The sequence below is a fragment of the Bubalus kerabau genome, chromosome 3 (genome assembly GCF_029407905.1).
Source record: "Bubalus kerabau isolate K-KA32 ecotype Philippines breed swamp buffalo chromosome 3, PCC_UOA_SB_1v2, whole genome shotgun sequence".
Taxonomy (NCBI): Eukaryota; Metazoa; Chordata; class Mammalia; order Artiodactyla; family Bovidae; genus Bubalus; species Bubalus kerabau.
Window position 1 is genome coordinate 175,427,174 of NC_073626.1, and position 16,207 is coordinate 175,443,380.

General features: G+C 51.2%; 1 protein-coding gene across 4 annotated transcripts; it reads right to left on the reverse strand.

Annotated features, from left to right (window-relative positions):
* Positions 1-1,952: 1,952 nt before the first annotated feature.
* TXLNA (taxilin alpha) lies at positions 1,953-14,630 on the reverse strand. Of its 4 annotated transcripts, none has more exons than XM_055573830.1 (11): positions 14,449-14,630; positions 13,748-13,957; positions 12,555-12,893; positions 10,703-10,794; positions 9,946-10,116; positions 8,414-8,608; positions 7,276-7,395; positions 6,947-7,021; positions 6,343-6,435; positions 5,947-6,042; positions 1,953-5,225 (listed from the first exon to the last, which is right to left on the reverse strand). In XM_055573830.1, the coding sequence occupies exons 2-11, from the start codon at positions 13,923-13,925 to the stop codon at positions 4,899-4,901; spliced, it is 1,686 nt and encodes a 561-aa protein (XP_055429805.1). In that variant the 5' UTR covers positions 13,926-13,957; positions 14,449-14,630; the 3' UTR covers positions 1,953-4,898. The 4 variants fall into 4 exon arrangements, with proteins under 4 accessions (XP_055429805.1, XP_055429806.1, XP_055429807.1 ...); XM_055573831.1 differs by having other exon boundaries at positions 14,490-14,624; XM_055573832.1 differs by lacking the exon at positions 14,449-14,630 and adding an exon at positions 14,061-14,402.
* Between the last annotated feature and the right edge of the window lie 1,577 nt (positions 14,631-16,207).

Consider the following 16,207-nt stretch of genomic DNA (forward strand, 5'->3'; position numbering starts at 1 on the left):
CTTTGGCCACCTGATGGGAAGAACTGACTCATTGGAAAAGATCCTGATGTTAGGAAAGATTGAAAGTAGGAGAAGAAGGGGACGACAGAGGATGAGATGGTTGGATGGCATCACCGACTCAATGGACAGGAGTTTGAGCAAGCTCTGGGAGCTGGTGAAGGACAGGGTTGCCTGGCATGCTGCAGTCCATGGGGTCAAAAAGAGCTGGACACAACTGAGTAACTGAACAACAACAAATATGAAACACAAAAAGCAGCAGCAGAAAGAAACTGCAAGAGAAGACAACCATCTTTCAAGTGAGTCCAGGTCCCCTATTATGCATTTTATGTATCCTTTTAACAATCCTGAAGGAAGGTAGTCATTGTCCCGTTTTACTAAAAGTCGACAATATTCTTTTGAGGGTAATACCACTCCCTCCAGAGCACCCATTCTGGTAGGCGATGGGGGTGTATTCAGCAATTCATGAAATGACGATACCAAGCCTACCCTCTCCCCACCCCCAGGCCTAGGGGACACGTGTGGGGAGCATCAGGTCAGAGCAAAACCAGTGCGATTACCCAGCACTTAACACCAGTCCCCAGGAGGGAAACCTGAGTATCTGATGAAGGCTCAGCCAGCGCTGCTGGTGCTGCCCCAGGAGGCCAGATTAATGGGGCAGCTATTAAAAGACCAGTCAGAGGCTCCCAGCTCAGGTCTCCTGAGAAGCATCTGATGCAACAGGAGGCTGCCCTGCAGTCTCAGATAACTGCCCCAGGACAGCACACCACCACCGCACCTACCTACCCCTCCCCCCACCCCACCCCCACTGAGCAGAAGCATCTTTCTTGGGCCTGGGCCTCACTGAGTTCCAGAGGGGTGGGTACCCTTTCCAAAGGCACCTCATCAGGGCTGTTTCCCAGGTGCTTCTAACATCTAGACTGCTCCAGAAGGGAAGACATTAAGACTTCTTCAGCAATCAGTGTGGACACATAAGCCTGTGGAAGCCTGGAGGGAAGGACACTTGTCTCTGCCATGTGGCGGGTATTCATATGTAATCCTTTGGGCCAGCCCAGCCCAGGTGGAGAGACCAGGATGCTGGGTGAGGCACCAGTAGGATGTCTCCCTTATAGGAGTCTCAACTTTTACACCTCGTCTCGGGTGGGAGAACAGGAGTAAGAAACACACCCATTCATAAGCATGAAGTGCAGCTTCTGGTCTTGGGATGGAATGCATGAAATCAAAGGGACCTGGAGGTTCCTGTGTATTCTCTTGGGTGGGCCAGTGCCAGAGATACAACCCACGGTGGACAGGCCCAGTGGCAATGGCGACAGCACCCACTCACCTTAATTTGGGCCCCACTAGTTGGCCTATGCCACTCTTTAGTCTCCACTCTTTGTGCCTTTCTCACAGACTTGACTGATTCGTAAACATCAGTGGTTCCTTCTCTCTCGATCTAGCCCAGATTCCTTAGCCTGGCACAGCGGCTCATGGTGGTTTGGCTGGTCTCATTTCCTCCCACTACCCTCCAGAGCACCCGCTTTGGCAAATCAACCACTTCCTCACTGAATGTCGAGCTTCCACTTGCCTTTTGGGTCCTAAGACTCTTCTGGGATCCAACTCTATCCCCTTGGTGAAGGGAACAGGACCTCCTCTCTGCTCCCACAGCACAACCAACTTTTCTGTATCCAAAAGCACCTTTCCCCGTCACTAGCCCATGAGCTCTCAGAGGACAAGTTTTGATGGGAAAAAATCATGTATATCTGATAAGCATCATGCCAACTTTGCCAAGGGCTCTGCTCAGGCAGTTGAAGTGAATCTGCTAGTGTCCTAAGGCTGCGGTGACTGCTGGAAGGCAGCAGGGCACTCTGGAAGGTGCACCATACCAGGGCAGAACCAGAAATGTCACAGATCTGGACACGTCAGTGATGGCTGGATGGATCCAAGCAAAGGACCACGAAGGTTGGGAGAAAAAGTAAGGCAACAGACTCTTTATTTAATGTGGTTTTAAAATACATCAAGTCCCTGGCTGTTGTGAATACCAAAAGGAGACAAAAAAGCTGTCTGCACAGCTTCAAACAAATCTGGACGGCCAGGCTGGGCCATAAGGGAAGCAGTTACAGGGACAGAAGGCAGCACCCCTCCCCCAGGCAGGTGCCCGGCTGTCCCTAGGGTGACCTCCTCTGTGCTGTGCAAGGTGGGAGGGCTGGAGTAGCAGCAGGAGAACCACCTCAGCAGGCCTGGGCCCTCCCCTACCGACACCAGGGTGGGGGCGGGGGCGGGGAAATAACCATCCTTTACAGACATAACATTCTCTCATAGAAAGTGCCTGAGCGCAGCCCATGGTCCAAAAACCTCACGGAAAACAAACTTTTAAAAAAGTGCTGCTGCCACCTCTCAGAATCTGGTGTACACGAAGCTCTCAGCTGGCCAAGACCCTGAACACAAGTTACTGTCAGCAGAGCCTCACCCATGGTGGTCCCCTAGAGGAAAAGCTAGCAATCTAAGAAACCAACACAGCTCTTGGTCCAAAAACTGAGGTCATGGGCATGAGACCTGCCCCAGTGAGGAAGGAACTGGCCTTCATTCATGGATAGGCCACCTCTTCATCTGGCCCAGGACCCTGGCTGGTGTGGACAGCACCCAGGAACCCGGGCTGACTTTGGAAAGCAGAGCAAGCAGAGCAGCTGTAGTGATTGAAAAGATTTGGTCAACGGAGAGAAGAATGGGACCCCACCTTACAGCCTGGCCTGGATGGCTACAGACGGACGGCTGAGCTGAGAGCAGAGCTTCTACCCTGCACGGCTGGGGCCACCTTGCTCACCAAGCAGCTAGACTTGGCTTCTGAAGACTGTAACTTGCCACACCATACTGGGCTCTGGCAGTCCCCTCCCTGCCAACACCATAGGCTTTAAGAGGTAGCTGAAGTGGGGCAGGTGATCCTGTGGGCCACTGCAGGCCTCCCTGCTCTTTGAAGGGGGCAGGCATAAACTTCTGCCTCTTCCTGTGCTTCCTCAGCCCAGCAAACCCTGTTGGCAGCTCTTCTAGCAGAGCAGGATCTCAGCCAGAGATGGCAAATAGGTCTCAGCACTCACACTGGCTGCTGGGGGAATCTTGAGAAATGAGGGTATACCAGGAATCTAGCAGGAAATATTCAAGCAGATTAGTGGTACCACCCATGGATGAAGAGGGGAAATGGCGTGTCATTCATTTGCCATCTCTGGTTTAAGTCCTAACATAATTCAGGAGTACTTCACACTCGTTATGAACCTTATCACCTGAGGGATTTAAGAGCTGTTAAGAGCAGACTATTTGTGGAAGATGAAGGGAGCTATAAGACAATGAACTAACTTCAATACAGCAAGAAGCAAAAACTCATCCACTCAATCCATCTTGGTCTATGGCTTCCACAGCTACAATGAAGCTGAGGCCCAACTGGAGATGGGGTTATGGTACCCCCAAACCCAGCGTACCCCTGCTTCCTTATGCAAGACTCATACATTCTGCTGTCCCAGAAGTGTTTTGTACAAAGACTGGCTAATGCTCTGGCAAGTTTGCAAACAGTAGGTGTTTCAGAGTACAGAGTAGCATGTGTGAGGGGTGGGAGTTGGGGTAGAGGAGAAACAGACACAACTATCTGTGGCCATTCTGCGGACTTCTAGGGCTCAGTCAATGGCTGAGTCTCATTCTTATCCGTTCGCTGTTGGACAAGACCTAGGGGCTCTCACACAGGAACAAGTAGGATGTCAAGGAGGGCATATCTCAGCTCTTATTACGTGGATAACAAAATCAGGGCAAATCTCAAAAAAGAATGCACATTGTGGGCATGGATATATGAAGCAGACTCATCAAGCCAAGGGGACGGTTGGACCCGGGGCCCAGCATCTGCCACGTGGAGACAGTGGTGATGGCATCAGCAGTGGCCACCCAGGACTGAAGCCACTGGTAAGCTTGTGGCAAAGCCATGGGGACCCTTTCCTTTCTCTTACCATAAATAATCTGACTTCAAGCAGGAAACCTAAGCACCAATGTGGCAAAGGTGCCAGGCAGGGTGCTGAGGGGGGTGGGGCGCTAGAGGCCAGGAACCCAGGCAGCACTGGTAGAGCACCCCCACCCCCCAGAAGAGCCTCAATACAAACACTGTCATGTGCAAAACAAACACCAAGGAAACCGAACCCCAAACCTTCAGAAAGAATCCTTTGGGTGATCTCTTGTCCGTCATTTGTGCAGGCTAGAGAGGCACCTGTGAATGGTAAGGCTACTGCGAAGCATCACTGGCCTGGTCCTGGCACCACCAGCACGCAGGGGAAGCGGCACCTGAGGGGCTCCCTACCAGCACATCACCCTGCACAGAACACGCTCCAGGTCCCTCGTCCTAGGCAGGGAAGCAGTCTGATCACCAGCTCCCAAGTGCTCTGTCAACGCTCTGCCTGGAGACCCCTTTTCCAGGTCAAGGGAAGCAAAGGAGCTTCCAGGGGAGCTAGGAGAGCTGGAGCTGCCCAAGTCCTGCTAAGAGAGACACAGTCATGGCCTGGGTGTGTCACCTGTCATGAGCTCTGAAGGGCAGGGAGGGAGGGGTGGGCCTCACGTCGGGCAGGGAAAAGCTCAAGACACTTGTCCTGCCAGCTTCCTGTGACGGCAGCTCCCCTTTAAGACGCTTCAGCTCACAGAAGAGCCACTGACTTGATGTGTACACACCACCACCTGTGATGCAAGCCCGTTTTACACTTACAGATATATAAATGTATGAGGCCTTGCACATATGCCGTATGTATGCAGAACTGACCCATAAAATCCAAAACTGCAGAGTCAGATGTCAGCCAGGTAAGAGCACCCTGGGCCTCAGCGGTGGGAGCCTCGCACAGGCCGGGCCTGGCTGAGCGGCTCGCTCCCTTCCCAGAGCGCCCCCTGGCATGGGCACCCTAGGCGGTGATGGAGGTGGGTTCCTGGGGCCCCGATTGGCCTGAAGGGTCTGTGCTCAGTGTTCCGGGGCAGCAAGGAGCTTCTGTGGCTCTTGGGGAGCTCGGTGTTTGAACCCTAGGCCCCTCGCTGCCCTGCTCCTTAGAGGCGTTGGCAGTCTCTGCCCTTCGCTCAGGGCCACTGTCAGTGAGGGGAGCCTGGCCGCCAGCACTCAGGTCCTGCACCCTCTTGTTCAGGTCATTGCGCTCTGACTGCAGCGCTCGACACAGCTTCTCCAGCCGCTGGATTTTCACCTGCAGGCCCTCCAGCTCTTTGTCCCGGAGTGTTTTCTAGGGAGAGAAATGGGGCCTTCAGTTCCATATAATCAACCGCCCACATACTGCCACTTGGTAGAAAACATTCACCACTCACATTTTAACAACGCTGGGCACTGGCCAGAGTCAAAAGCTGGCCCCTTTCGAGTAAACAGTCCTGGTTTATGCTGAAACATGGCTGCCAGCTGGAGACAGGTGTGGTATAGAGAAGGGGCATGGCTTGGAGGTGATGGATTCCTCTGTTTATTCACTTAAGGCCACTAAGATGGCCTTAGCAAGTGCTTGGCTTTTGAGTCTGTTGCCTTATCAGTTAGCCTGGACTACTAACATCACCTCACAGATCTTGAGAGAGCTCAACGAGCTGACGCATCCACACACTTAGCAGGGTCTGGCACACAGCAGCCTCTCCATCAATTACTTTCTCCTCCTTCACCTCAAGCCACAAAATCAAATTATCTGCACGGCTCTGCATGCCAGCTGCACACACATCGGCACCCCTTGCTTTTCCTGCTCTTTCCTCCTTTCTTCCATTTGCTCTCTTTGCTTCCACTACAGACCTATCACTAAGCTCACTACCTCCCTTGAGGAGACAGCCGGTGCCTCTGGACTTGGACAGACATGCGCATGAATCCCAGCTTCACTTGGGGCTCACTGCATCCTTCTTGGTAGAAAGTACAGGAAAGGGCCAAGAATTTCACACACCCCCCAGCCCGGCTGCACACCGTACTCAGCCCACCTCCTCGGCCATCTCAAGCAGGGCCTTGTTGCTGCTCTCCCACCGGGACCGGTACATGGTGGTTTCTTTTTCCAGCTTCTTGATCTTCTTAGTCATCTGGGTTATGTGACACATAGAAGGAAATGGTCAGGGGGTCAGGCGATTTGTGCATCTGTGTCTCCAAGGTGGGAAACCGTCCCAAGGGGGCGAGATCAGTGCTTTCTGAGCCACCTTAGGGTGTATCCAGGTAAATACGCCCACTCTTACCCCTCTATGGGGTATCAATCACATATTACTGTAAACGGTGCCACATGAAGCACTCCACGGATGGGGGCTTCCTGAAGGCAGGCCTCATGTTCGATTCAGAATGAAGCTGCTTGCACCCCCATAGCCACCCCCAATCTGGACCACAGTTACCTTTTCCATCTCCTGTTTGAATGTGGTGAACACCTCACTACTTTTGGAAAGAGTGTTCTGGAACTCCTCAAACTTCTCAGTGTACAGGGCAAGCTGGGTGAGAGGGAAGCCCACAGGTAAGACTGGGCTTTTCTGGAGGGCACTTCTGGTCAACACACTCAGACCCACCCTTAGCCCTCTGACCCAACAGTTCTGTTGAGATACCAGTTTTCCTTAAAACAAAACAAAACCCATCTATTTGGAAGGATATAATCTAAAATGTTAAGCCTAAAAAGTAGGACTGGGGGTGATTTATATATTTCCTGTAATCTTCCTTTTCAAACTCTTCTTCCAGAATGAAGTCTAATTTACATAATTAAAATCACCTGTTCTGTCTCCGCCTCCTCAAAAGGAATACAACACTTTGGACCAGGAACAAGTCCTTCTAGCTTGTCTTCCCACCTGGTCACCACCACAAAGGTGCCAGCCAGGTCCAGAGAGAACAAAGGCTTGGCAAGGTCACACAGGAGCAAGGTGGGCCTAGAATGAGGGTTCCACTTCCCTCCCCCGAGATGGGACTTGGCTTGGGGACCATGGAGGCACGGGGGAGGCTACACAGTCTTACCTGCTGTTTCAGGTGGGTCTCCTGCTGCTTCATCAGCTCGCACATCCTCTGGGACTCCACAGCCTCTTTGAGGAGCTATTTCAGGACCCCAGACAGGGGTCTGATTAGACAGGACCCCAGATTCCATCAGAAGCCCCGAGAGGCTGCATCTGGACTGTTTTAGCCATATGCACCATGACCCCCCGAGGCTTCCTGCTCTCAGATGGTTTCTGAGCTAGCAGTGCCCTGGCCTAACCAGAAAACCTCTCCCGGGCACACCTAGCTGTGAGCTGAGCCAGAACCCGACCCACCTCCTCCCAGAACCCCCACCCCTGGGGCCTGAGCCTCACAAAATCCTTCTCCCGCTGGTGCCTCTCCTCTGCCTCCTTCAGCATCTCCTGGGCCTGCTGGAGCTTGGCGTCCACCAGCTGCTGCTGCAGGTCCTTGTGTTTGAAGACTTTGTCAATGTGCTGCAGGAAAGCATTGTTGGGGGTGGGTGTGTGGTTTCCATCTGTTAGGAGCTTTTCTTGGGGAGGCCCACAGGAAGCTCCACATGCAGAGACCAGGGGACTGCCCAGTCTCCCACTTCAGTATGACATGCTGGACTCCCATGTGTCCCATAGGTTGTGGGCCCCAAGTCCCTGGAAGGTCTACTTCCCAACCTCACCTTGTTTCTTTCCCAGAGTCAGTCTGGCATGAACGGGATGAGATTACCTCCCAGGAAGCCAAGTAACAGATACACTCAAACCTTTAGCCTCATTACTCCACTGGACTGAGAACCCGCACTTTTGTAGCCCAGCTCCCTAGTAAATGGGAGTACCAGGGGGAAAGGAGAGGGAAGAGGAAGAGGGCCCTTCACTTGGCCCACAAGGGCCAAGAGACAGTGTGCAGGGACCCAAAGAGAGGGATTCGAGTGCCTGGGACAGCAGTCAACACCAGTCAAGGGAGTGACATCCTGCCCTTTCAGGTGGCGGGGGCAGCAAAGCAGCAAGTAACTGGAGGGCACAGCCCCTAGAGTCGATCACTGAACACAGTTCCAGCTCCTACCCTGTGATTCCAAATTCTAAAATACTCTGAAAACTGAAATTGTCTTAAGTAGGCAGAAAAAATTGACCCATATCACTGTAGGGCTCATTATAAACCTAGGTGAGAATACTCAGAAGTTTAACTACATAAGCATTAACGTGTCCGATTTGGGGTGCTGCCACAAATCCCTGCTGGGGTGCGACAAAATACATGATCCATGAATATAACTCCAGTCTAGAACGTGGACAGTTTTATTCCAAAGGACATCTGGCCCTACAGTTTAGGACAGGGCACTACGGATCCAGCCGTGTGGTCACAAGCAAGATTCCGCTCATCACCTCAGTTCCTCATCTAGATCCCTCCCAAGGTAAGAAGGGGGAATGGGTGAAGGGATGAAGTCCGGAAAGTGCTGCCTAGTGCTGGCACCCGCCCAGACTCCTCAGTCCCCTGGCGACCCCTCACCTCCTCCCGCAGCTCATACTGCTCAATCAGCTTCTTGAGCCTTTCAGCCAGCTCCACATTCTCCTGGCGTAGCTTGGAATTGCGCTCATTGTGCTGTTCCATCTGCAGCTGGATGTCATTCAGCGTCACTTGGAAGTGCGAGGTCACTTCCTTGCGTTTCTCCTCCTCCTCCCGGGCCCGCTGCACGCCTTCTTCCTGGGCAGAGAAGTCACCCCCAGCTCCATCATCCACCGCTTCCAGCCTCACAGGGCTCTCCCACCAGTCCACAGATGCTTTTTCCCAGTAGCCCTCCCTGCTCTCCCAGTGAGAAGTAGCCAGGCTCTAAAGAGATGTCAAACAACAGGGGCTTCTAATGGACCCCTGTGTAAACAGGTGACATCAAGCCAGAGACTCCCTAGAAAAATATAGGTATAGAGATAAGTGCCTTTCTAAAGAAATCTAGATCTCCTGAAGCCTACTCATCCTGGTCTCAGAATAAGTTTGGAAGGTCTATTAGTCTCAGTTAAATGTGCTTTTATCTGTGACCCCCTCACCCTGACCAAGTAGTTAAAATTCAGTAATACCCAGGGTTGGTAGGGTTGTGCAGAATTAGGCACTTGGACACTGTTGGTGGGAAGGCAAGATCTACTAAAATTAAAATCTGATACTCTTTGACCTAGACATTTCACTTCTGAGATTCAGCCTATGGATAAATCCTATATAATTAACCATGGATATATATAAAAAGAACTTTCACTGTAGCTCTGTAACAGTGAAAAACTGGAAACAACACAAAACACACTAACTAGGGTGCTGATTAAACGCAGTATATCCATATAATGCCACTGTTAAAAAGAATGGGGCAGGCTTATATAAATGATAGGGAAAGATAAGGCACTGAGAAAATGGAACAGGCTATGAAACAATACATGTATAATAATTTCATTAAAAAACAAAACTATGTTACATTTTATACTCAGGAAACTTAGACGGCTATGCTTAAACTTACATATAAATAGGTTTGTTTCCCATCAATTTCTACTGGGGCTGGGGTTGAGGATGGTGGGCAATAATTACCTTTGATTTGTTAGACTTTTGTCACCTTTTACTCTATCACATCTATATTAAATTTATAACATTTTAAAACATACAGTAAAACTGAGCAAAACAAGTTGCAAAACATGCATACTGATGCAAAGTTTTAAAGAAACACAAAGGGTATGTTTAACGATCTGGAGGTCACAGTACTGACCAAGCCTTAATCAGACTGACCCACCCTAGGTGAAGCACAGCAAGGACAAAGGCCTGACTGACAGCCCTCCGGGAGAAGAGCTGCTCCCCTGGACTCTATAGAATGGAGAAACCTGAAGCCCCTCGTCCGGATTCCCTCAGCACCTTAACCTTTACCTCACCTAATACAAGTGCACGTCAAGTGGTAAAGCCGCTCAAAGCACAGCGTCACTGGGGAAATCTCTTTCTATCCCAAAGCATGTGCTGCTTTTAGGGGGAAAGCTACTGAAGACGAGTGAGGTCAGGAAAAGTGGATGGCCCACCTTGAGGGAGCGGTTATGGCGCTGCAGCTCGCGGCAGAGGCTCTCGAGCTTGCTGCGGGCCAGGACGGCCTTGCTGTGCTCGCCGCGCAGGTGGTCCTTCTCCTGCACCAGCTGGCTCTGCTTCTTCTGCAAGAGCTTCACCTGCTTCTGGGAGTTCCGGTGCTCTTCCAGCTGAAGACAGGGACAGAGGAAGAGCCCCATGGGGACTCAGGGTCTCCAGAGTTGACCCAACTCTGGCCATTGCAGCTCAGGCTAGACACTACGATGGTGCTTCACACATTGCCCCCAATAACCCCAAGGGTCCCATATCAAGGATACAGAAATGGACGCTGAGGATCGACCAGCAGAGGCTCACAGCCAGCAGATGCCAGTTTCTCTCCAAGCTGTGACTCCAGATTCAAAGCTCGTAACACTCTCCAACCACGACATATGCCCAACTCTCAGGACACCTGTGTCGACAGACCAGCCCACCTGCTACCCTCTTCCTTATATACAGCAACAGACCCTGATTCCCTATTTCTCTCCTCAATATGATTCTGAGTATCATGTTGGCCTTTTTGTTATTGATAGATAATCCTTCTGCTTCCTGGCCTCAGACCTTCACCTCCTTCTTAGACCTGGTCCTTTCCCAGCTCAGCTCAGCTCCCCTCCCATATGCCTATTCAGCGCCATAGGAAGAAATATAATGCAACTTGGGGTAGTTAAAAATGTGCCAACCTCCCAGGGCAGGGAGGGTATACAAAGGGGGAGCACTGACCAGCTCAGCATACTTCTTGCACAGAGCTGCAAGCTTCTCCTCAGGGGTACTCAGCGTGTTCAGCGTCTGCATTAGTAATGTGATCTCCTTTCCTGCAAAGCACAGGGAGCAAAGGCATGTACCTCCTTTTCTGGAGGCCCCCTTTGGGTCTGGGCCCACTATCCTCGCCTATCAGACTTTTCATTTCCGTTTGCTGACCTGGCTGCCTTCCCTGCTCTTTGGTGTGCTTCAGGAGCACTGGGACCCACTCAGTTCTGCCCACCAGTATAGCCCCAGTACCGTCCTGAGTGCCCACCACAGAGGACACACTCAACAAATACTTATTCAGTGAAGGACTGAGGGAGTTCCCTGACAGTCCAGTGGTTAGGACTCCACATGTTTACTACCAAGGGTGCAGATTCAATCCCTGGTCAGGGAACTAAGATCCCACAAGCCACGCAGTGCAGCCAAAACAATCAATGAATCAATCCACCCATTACACAAAGATCTTTAAAAAAAAAGGAAAAAAAAAAAAAAGAATGAGTCTCTATGAAATCTCAGAGATGAGCACCAGGAGTGGGAGAAAGAAAACTGCCTGCTCTACCTACAGGTGAAAAAAATGTATCCCACCTGTGAATTCAGTGCTGTTTCAATGCAAAGAAGGGCTTCCTTGGTGGTTCAGCGGTAAAGAATCCGCCTGCAATGCAGGAGACCTGGGTTTGATCCCTGGGTTGGGAAGATCCCCCCAAGAAGGAAAAGGCTACCCACTCCAGTATTCTGGCTTGGAGAAGTCCATGGACTGTATAGTCCATGGGGTTGTGAAGAGTCGGACACGACTGAGCGACTTTCACTTTCAATGCAAAGAAAGCCCTTTTGAAAAAGGAAGGACACAAAAGGAATAGGTCTCCTCAAGAACACTGCACTCCAGTCAACAGAGGCAGCCAACAGTGTACTTTAAAATGACTATACCCCTGCCAATAAATAAACATACCTTTCAATATCTGATCATAAGATTAAAAAAAAAAAAAACCCAAACGCTTCTTCAAATTAGGATAACAGGGAGGGGATGGGGGAGTAGTGACCCCATAAGATGTGGGTATAATATCACCTTTGCTTCTTTAACCCACTCACTCTCCATCCCCACCCAAGTGACTCCTCCACTGCCTGTGCCTGAGTCAGAGGGGGCACCATGCACAGCACTGTGCCAGGTTCCTGATGTGTCAACCCCTGGAGGCTCTGAGAGACCAATGCAGAGAATGCAAATCGTTGGCACACAGGCCAAATCCAACCCACAGATGGGTTTTGTTTGGCTCCTATCCTATTAGTTGCCAACTGTTACAAATCTAGAGATTTCACCTAACGCTATTTTTGGCTAAAAAAGCAGCCAGCTACAGTTCTAACATACTATCAACTCACTGGGACCAGTGGCAGTCAAGCCTTTGGATAAAGGAGGCATTCTCTTGGTCTTCTGGGGCCCTCTGGCTAAGCTTAACTTATTTGAGTGTTCAACTCTGGTCTAGTCCAATTCTCTTATTGTGTAGAGAAGTGAAAACTAAGGAACAGAGAGGAGAAATGTCTTGCCTAAGGTCACACAGCAAGTTAGAAATGGTGATAGCACAGGATGCCTACTGATGACTCCTGCTTCCCATCTTCTCAAAGAGTATATATATTGGACTTTGGTTTGCACTTGTTCCCCTAATGCAATGAACAACCGCACACCTCTACGTGATGGCCCCACTGTCCCGGCTTTGATTAGACTATGTGGTTTGGCAGCTCTGGAAGTTGGGTTTCTTCTGAATCCTCGCAGAGCAGACTAGCCCAGGTATGTCAGGTCCAAATTCCCTCCCCTCACAAATAGCTGTTCTCTGCTCACCCAGACCCTTGGCTTTCTTCTTCTCCTGTGGCCTTCGGTGGTCTCGGTCTACGACCTCATCACTGGTCCGGATCTCGTCCGGGCCCGGCTCCCCCTTGGAGATTTCCTTCTCACCATTGACTACTGGAGTCTCTGGCTCAGGCTCCCCATTCCTTGAGGCATAGGTCCGGGACTTCTCTGCATCTTCGGGTTCAGCAGTCTCAGCCTGTGCCACATCCTCACCTGGACCCCCTTGACTGTTGTCCACGCAGTATGTGCTGAGGATGTCTTCCAGCTGGCGGCTCAACTCCTCAGAGACATCACGGAGGGCTCCAGACTGAGCACTCTTGGCTTGTGCTCCTACAGGAGAGGATGAAGGGCAGAGAGGGAAATAAGATGGTTAGGCTGCTGGTTGGGATTTTTCAGGCCCAAACATACTGGTTTGGGTTAAATGCTGCCTAAATTCTCTAAGCCTCAGTTTACTTCCCTATAAGCCAATTATTTCTCACTACTGCCCAATCACGCTTGTTTTGAGCATAAAAGAAATCAAGTAAGCAGACCATTAGACACACAGGGGTGGCATCATGTAGCAGGAACTCTACATCTAAACTCTAGTCCATTCCCTTCTCCACCCTGCATGTTGCCTCTTGATATTAAAAAAGTTCCAGGGAATTCCCTGGCAGTCCAGTGGTTAGGACTCTGGGCTTCATGAGATACGGGGAGGTTCCATCCCTGGTAGGAACTAAGATCCTGCAAGCCACTGGGTGCTGTCTAAAAAAAACAGTTCCGGAGGAGACAGTGCTTCGGGAAATCAAGATTTCTCTTTACTTTCTTCAAGTAATAAATCCTTCCTTCTCTGGTTGAGGGAAAAAAAAAAAAGCACCAGAAATGCCTCAAGTATAAACATCAATTACCCATTGGTGAATGAGGTGTTTCTAACCTGGATTTGCTGGTTGGGAGTCTCATCTGACTGCCAACCTCAACCTGACTTAATCCTGTCAGAGCCTTGTCTGGAGGTCTGCCCCTGTGCTTTGAATCGGAGGCTGTATCCACTCCCCAGCGCCTGGGGGGGCTGCGCAGACTCAGCGTTGGCCTCCTCTCCACATTTCCTCTCTGCTGGGTAAACAGTGGCCTGGGCCTCTAATTCCAGAAGCTAGACCGGCGCGCCACAAACTCCTCCCCCTGCGCATTGGGAAAGCAGAGCTGGCACACACCCTCTGCCTTCCCTGCAGCCTGGCTGGTGGAACCTTCAGCTTCTGTCGCAGGAGCCGACTGGCTGGGCCGCTCCTGGGCTCCCTCAGGTCCTGCTTCCGGTTGCCCCGGAGTGTTTTTGGGGTTGGAAGTGTTGCCTGATTGCTTGGAAGGCCCATTCTTTTTGTCTTGGTTCTTCATTGTAGTTTGCAATGTCAGGTTAGGAACAGATCCTATAGAAACAAACACATTGCTATTTTCCAGACTCTTGAAAAGTTCTCCTCAGCCTGGATCAGAAATCCCAGTATCAGGGGGCGCGCAAAGCTTGAAACAAACCGGCAGGCCTTCACCGGAGGGAGTCAGCGGTTCTCTCCAGTCTCTGGTCAGTCCGGTGTGCCCAGCCAGGCCTCCTTTTTCCAGAAGTCACTTCCCAGCACAACACTGGCCGCTCACCACAGGCCGCACGCGGAACAGGCTCAAGGCCCGGGACTGACGTGGCGGGACGCTGGATTCCCGGTTCCTCCCCGCCCCCCATGCCCCATGTGGGCGCACCCCGTCGCGCGCGCGCGCAGCCACCCACGCCCCGCGCGCCCAGGAGCCGCCCGCGCGCGCGCGCCGCCCGCGCATGCGCACAGGCCACAGCCCTGCCCCCTACCAGGCCCGAGCCCTCACATTGAACCCACGCGATTCCCCGCACCGGCCAAAACCATCTGAGACCACAGACCCTCTGCTCGCGTTGTTCCCCCTAGCCGCCGCCGTACGCACCCCCACCGCCGACACCCCGACGGCTTCGCCCGCTCTGGCCTCGCACCGGAAACGCTGGATAACTGCTGCCGGCAGAGCCTCTGCTCGCGCCGCAGCCAATCAATAGCCGGCGCTAGCGCGGGGCTTGCTGGGAAAGATGAAGCGAAGGCGGCCTCCGAGGAGGGTGAGTTGGAAAGGCGGGGGAGGGAAAGGACTACGCGTCCCTCCATGCATCGGGGCTAACCCCTGACTCCCAAGATGCAATAGGGCTCCAGTCCTCGGAGCCGCAGACCCAGGAGGTCCTAAAGGAGCCAGTCATTCTGCACAAATACTCACGTCAACCTCGTTTCTATCACGCAGAACCTATGATTCAGCTCCTAGAGCCTTTCGCCTGGCTACTTTTTTCTGCACGCCTCCACTACCCCGTTCCCTCCTGCTGTGAACATCTATGTGTGTGTGTCTGTGCTTAGTCGCTCAGTCGTGTCCGACTCTTGCGACCCCACAGATTGTTTGCAACCTGCCAGGCTCCTCTGTCCATGTGAACATCTGTGACTGTCTAGGAGCTCTGAGGAGTAGGGGGAGAATACTGGTCTGGGCATCAGACCTGTATTCCAGTCCCAGCTGCATCACTAATTTGCTGTGTGACTGGGCATTCTTTTCCCTCCCAGGGCTTCAATTTCTGTATTCAAATATAAGTTTTTAATATATATATATTTTTAAGCGTTAATTTCCCCAGTATCTCAAATACTGTACCTTTGTTATTCCCAATTTACAGCTGTGGACTGTAAGACACAGGTTAGGTATCTTGTCCAAGGTTACATCGCTAGTGACTGATGAGGGCAGATTTAAAGCCAGGAAGTTTGGCACCCATCCTAACTACCTGACTCAGTCAGTCAGTTCAGTTCAGTCGCGTCGGACTCTTTGCGACCCCATGAATCGCAGCACGCTAGGCCTCCCTGTCCATCACCGACTCCCGGAGTTCACTCGGACTCACGTCCATCTACCTGCCTCTTACTCAGAATAACCACCCATGGTAGGCTTTCCTTGAGGATGAATCAAGATAACTTGGAAAGTAACTTATTTTTCCATCTTGAATACCAGCTCGAGTCACTCTTTGGAAGGTACTGAGGGGGCCCTGCCAGGGGAAATTTGGCCTTAGCAGATTCCTGAGTGTTTTCTCTGCCTGGCGCACCGTCTACAAAGTTCCAGTTGCACTGGGGCTAAACAGGAAAAAAAGGCAAGCTTTTCTCCTTATGAGACCACAAGACAAATGTGAGAGACTGACTGCAGTACTTGATCTATTTGTCTATTAGTGAAATAAAAGGCAACAATCTGTGTGCTGGATTAAATGCCTAACTGGTATGGCTTCTGTTTCCAGCCAGTCCTATCCATGCCCTCAGCCTTTTTTGTTCCATCTATACTTTAACTATTTCCAGGACTTCCCAGGTTTTTGTAGGTGCTGTTCTACCTTCCAAAATTCCCTTCTTGGCAAAACAAAATCTTTTGAGGCCCACTAAACTCAAAGGCCACTTCAGAGCCTTTTCAGTTCTCTGCAGTTTGTTTTAGCTTTCTAGGTCTGGACAGAGTTCTACTCCAGCATTAGCGGGGAGGTGTTGAGTTTATTTGCTTACAAGTCACTGAACATCGCAAGAACTGTTGGCTAAAAGCTCTAGTCCTAAAGCCTAGCATCAGTCTGGGGGCTGAGACGGCAGAGAATATTTTTAATTATTTTGCAAATT

What these genes read in the sequence shown, in the direction of transcription:
- TXLNA (XM_055573830.1), bottom strand. Translation starts at nt 13,925, where the DNA reads ATGAAGAACCAAGACAAAAAGAATGGGCCTTCCAAGCAATCAGGCAAC. An exon ending in GCAAGAAGTATGCTGAGCTG is followed by an intron (nt 10,117 to 10,702) that starts GTCAGTGCTCCC and finishes CCCTGTCTTCAG; the next exon opens with CTGGAAGAGCACCGGAACTC. An exon ending in AGTATGAGCTGCGGGAGGAG is followed by an intron (nt 7,396 to 8,413) that starts GTGAGGGGTCGC and finishes GCTTTCCTGCAG; the next exon opens with CACATTGACAAAGTCTTCAA.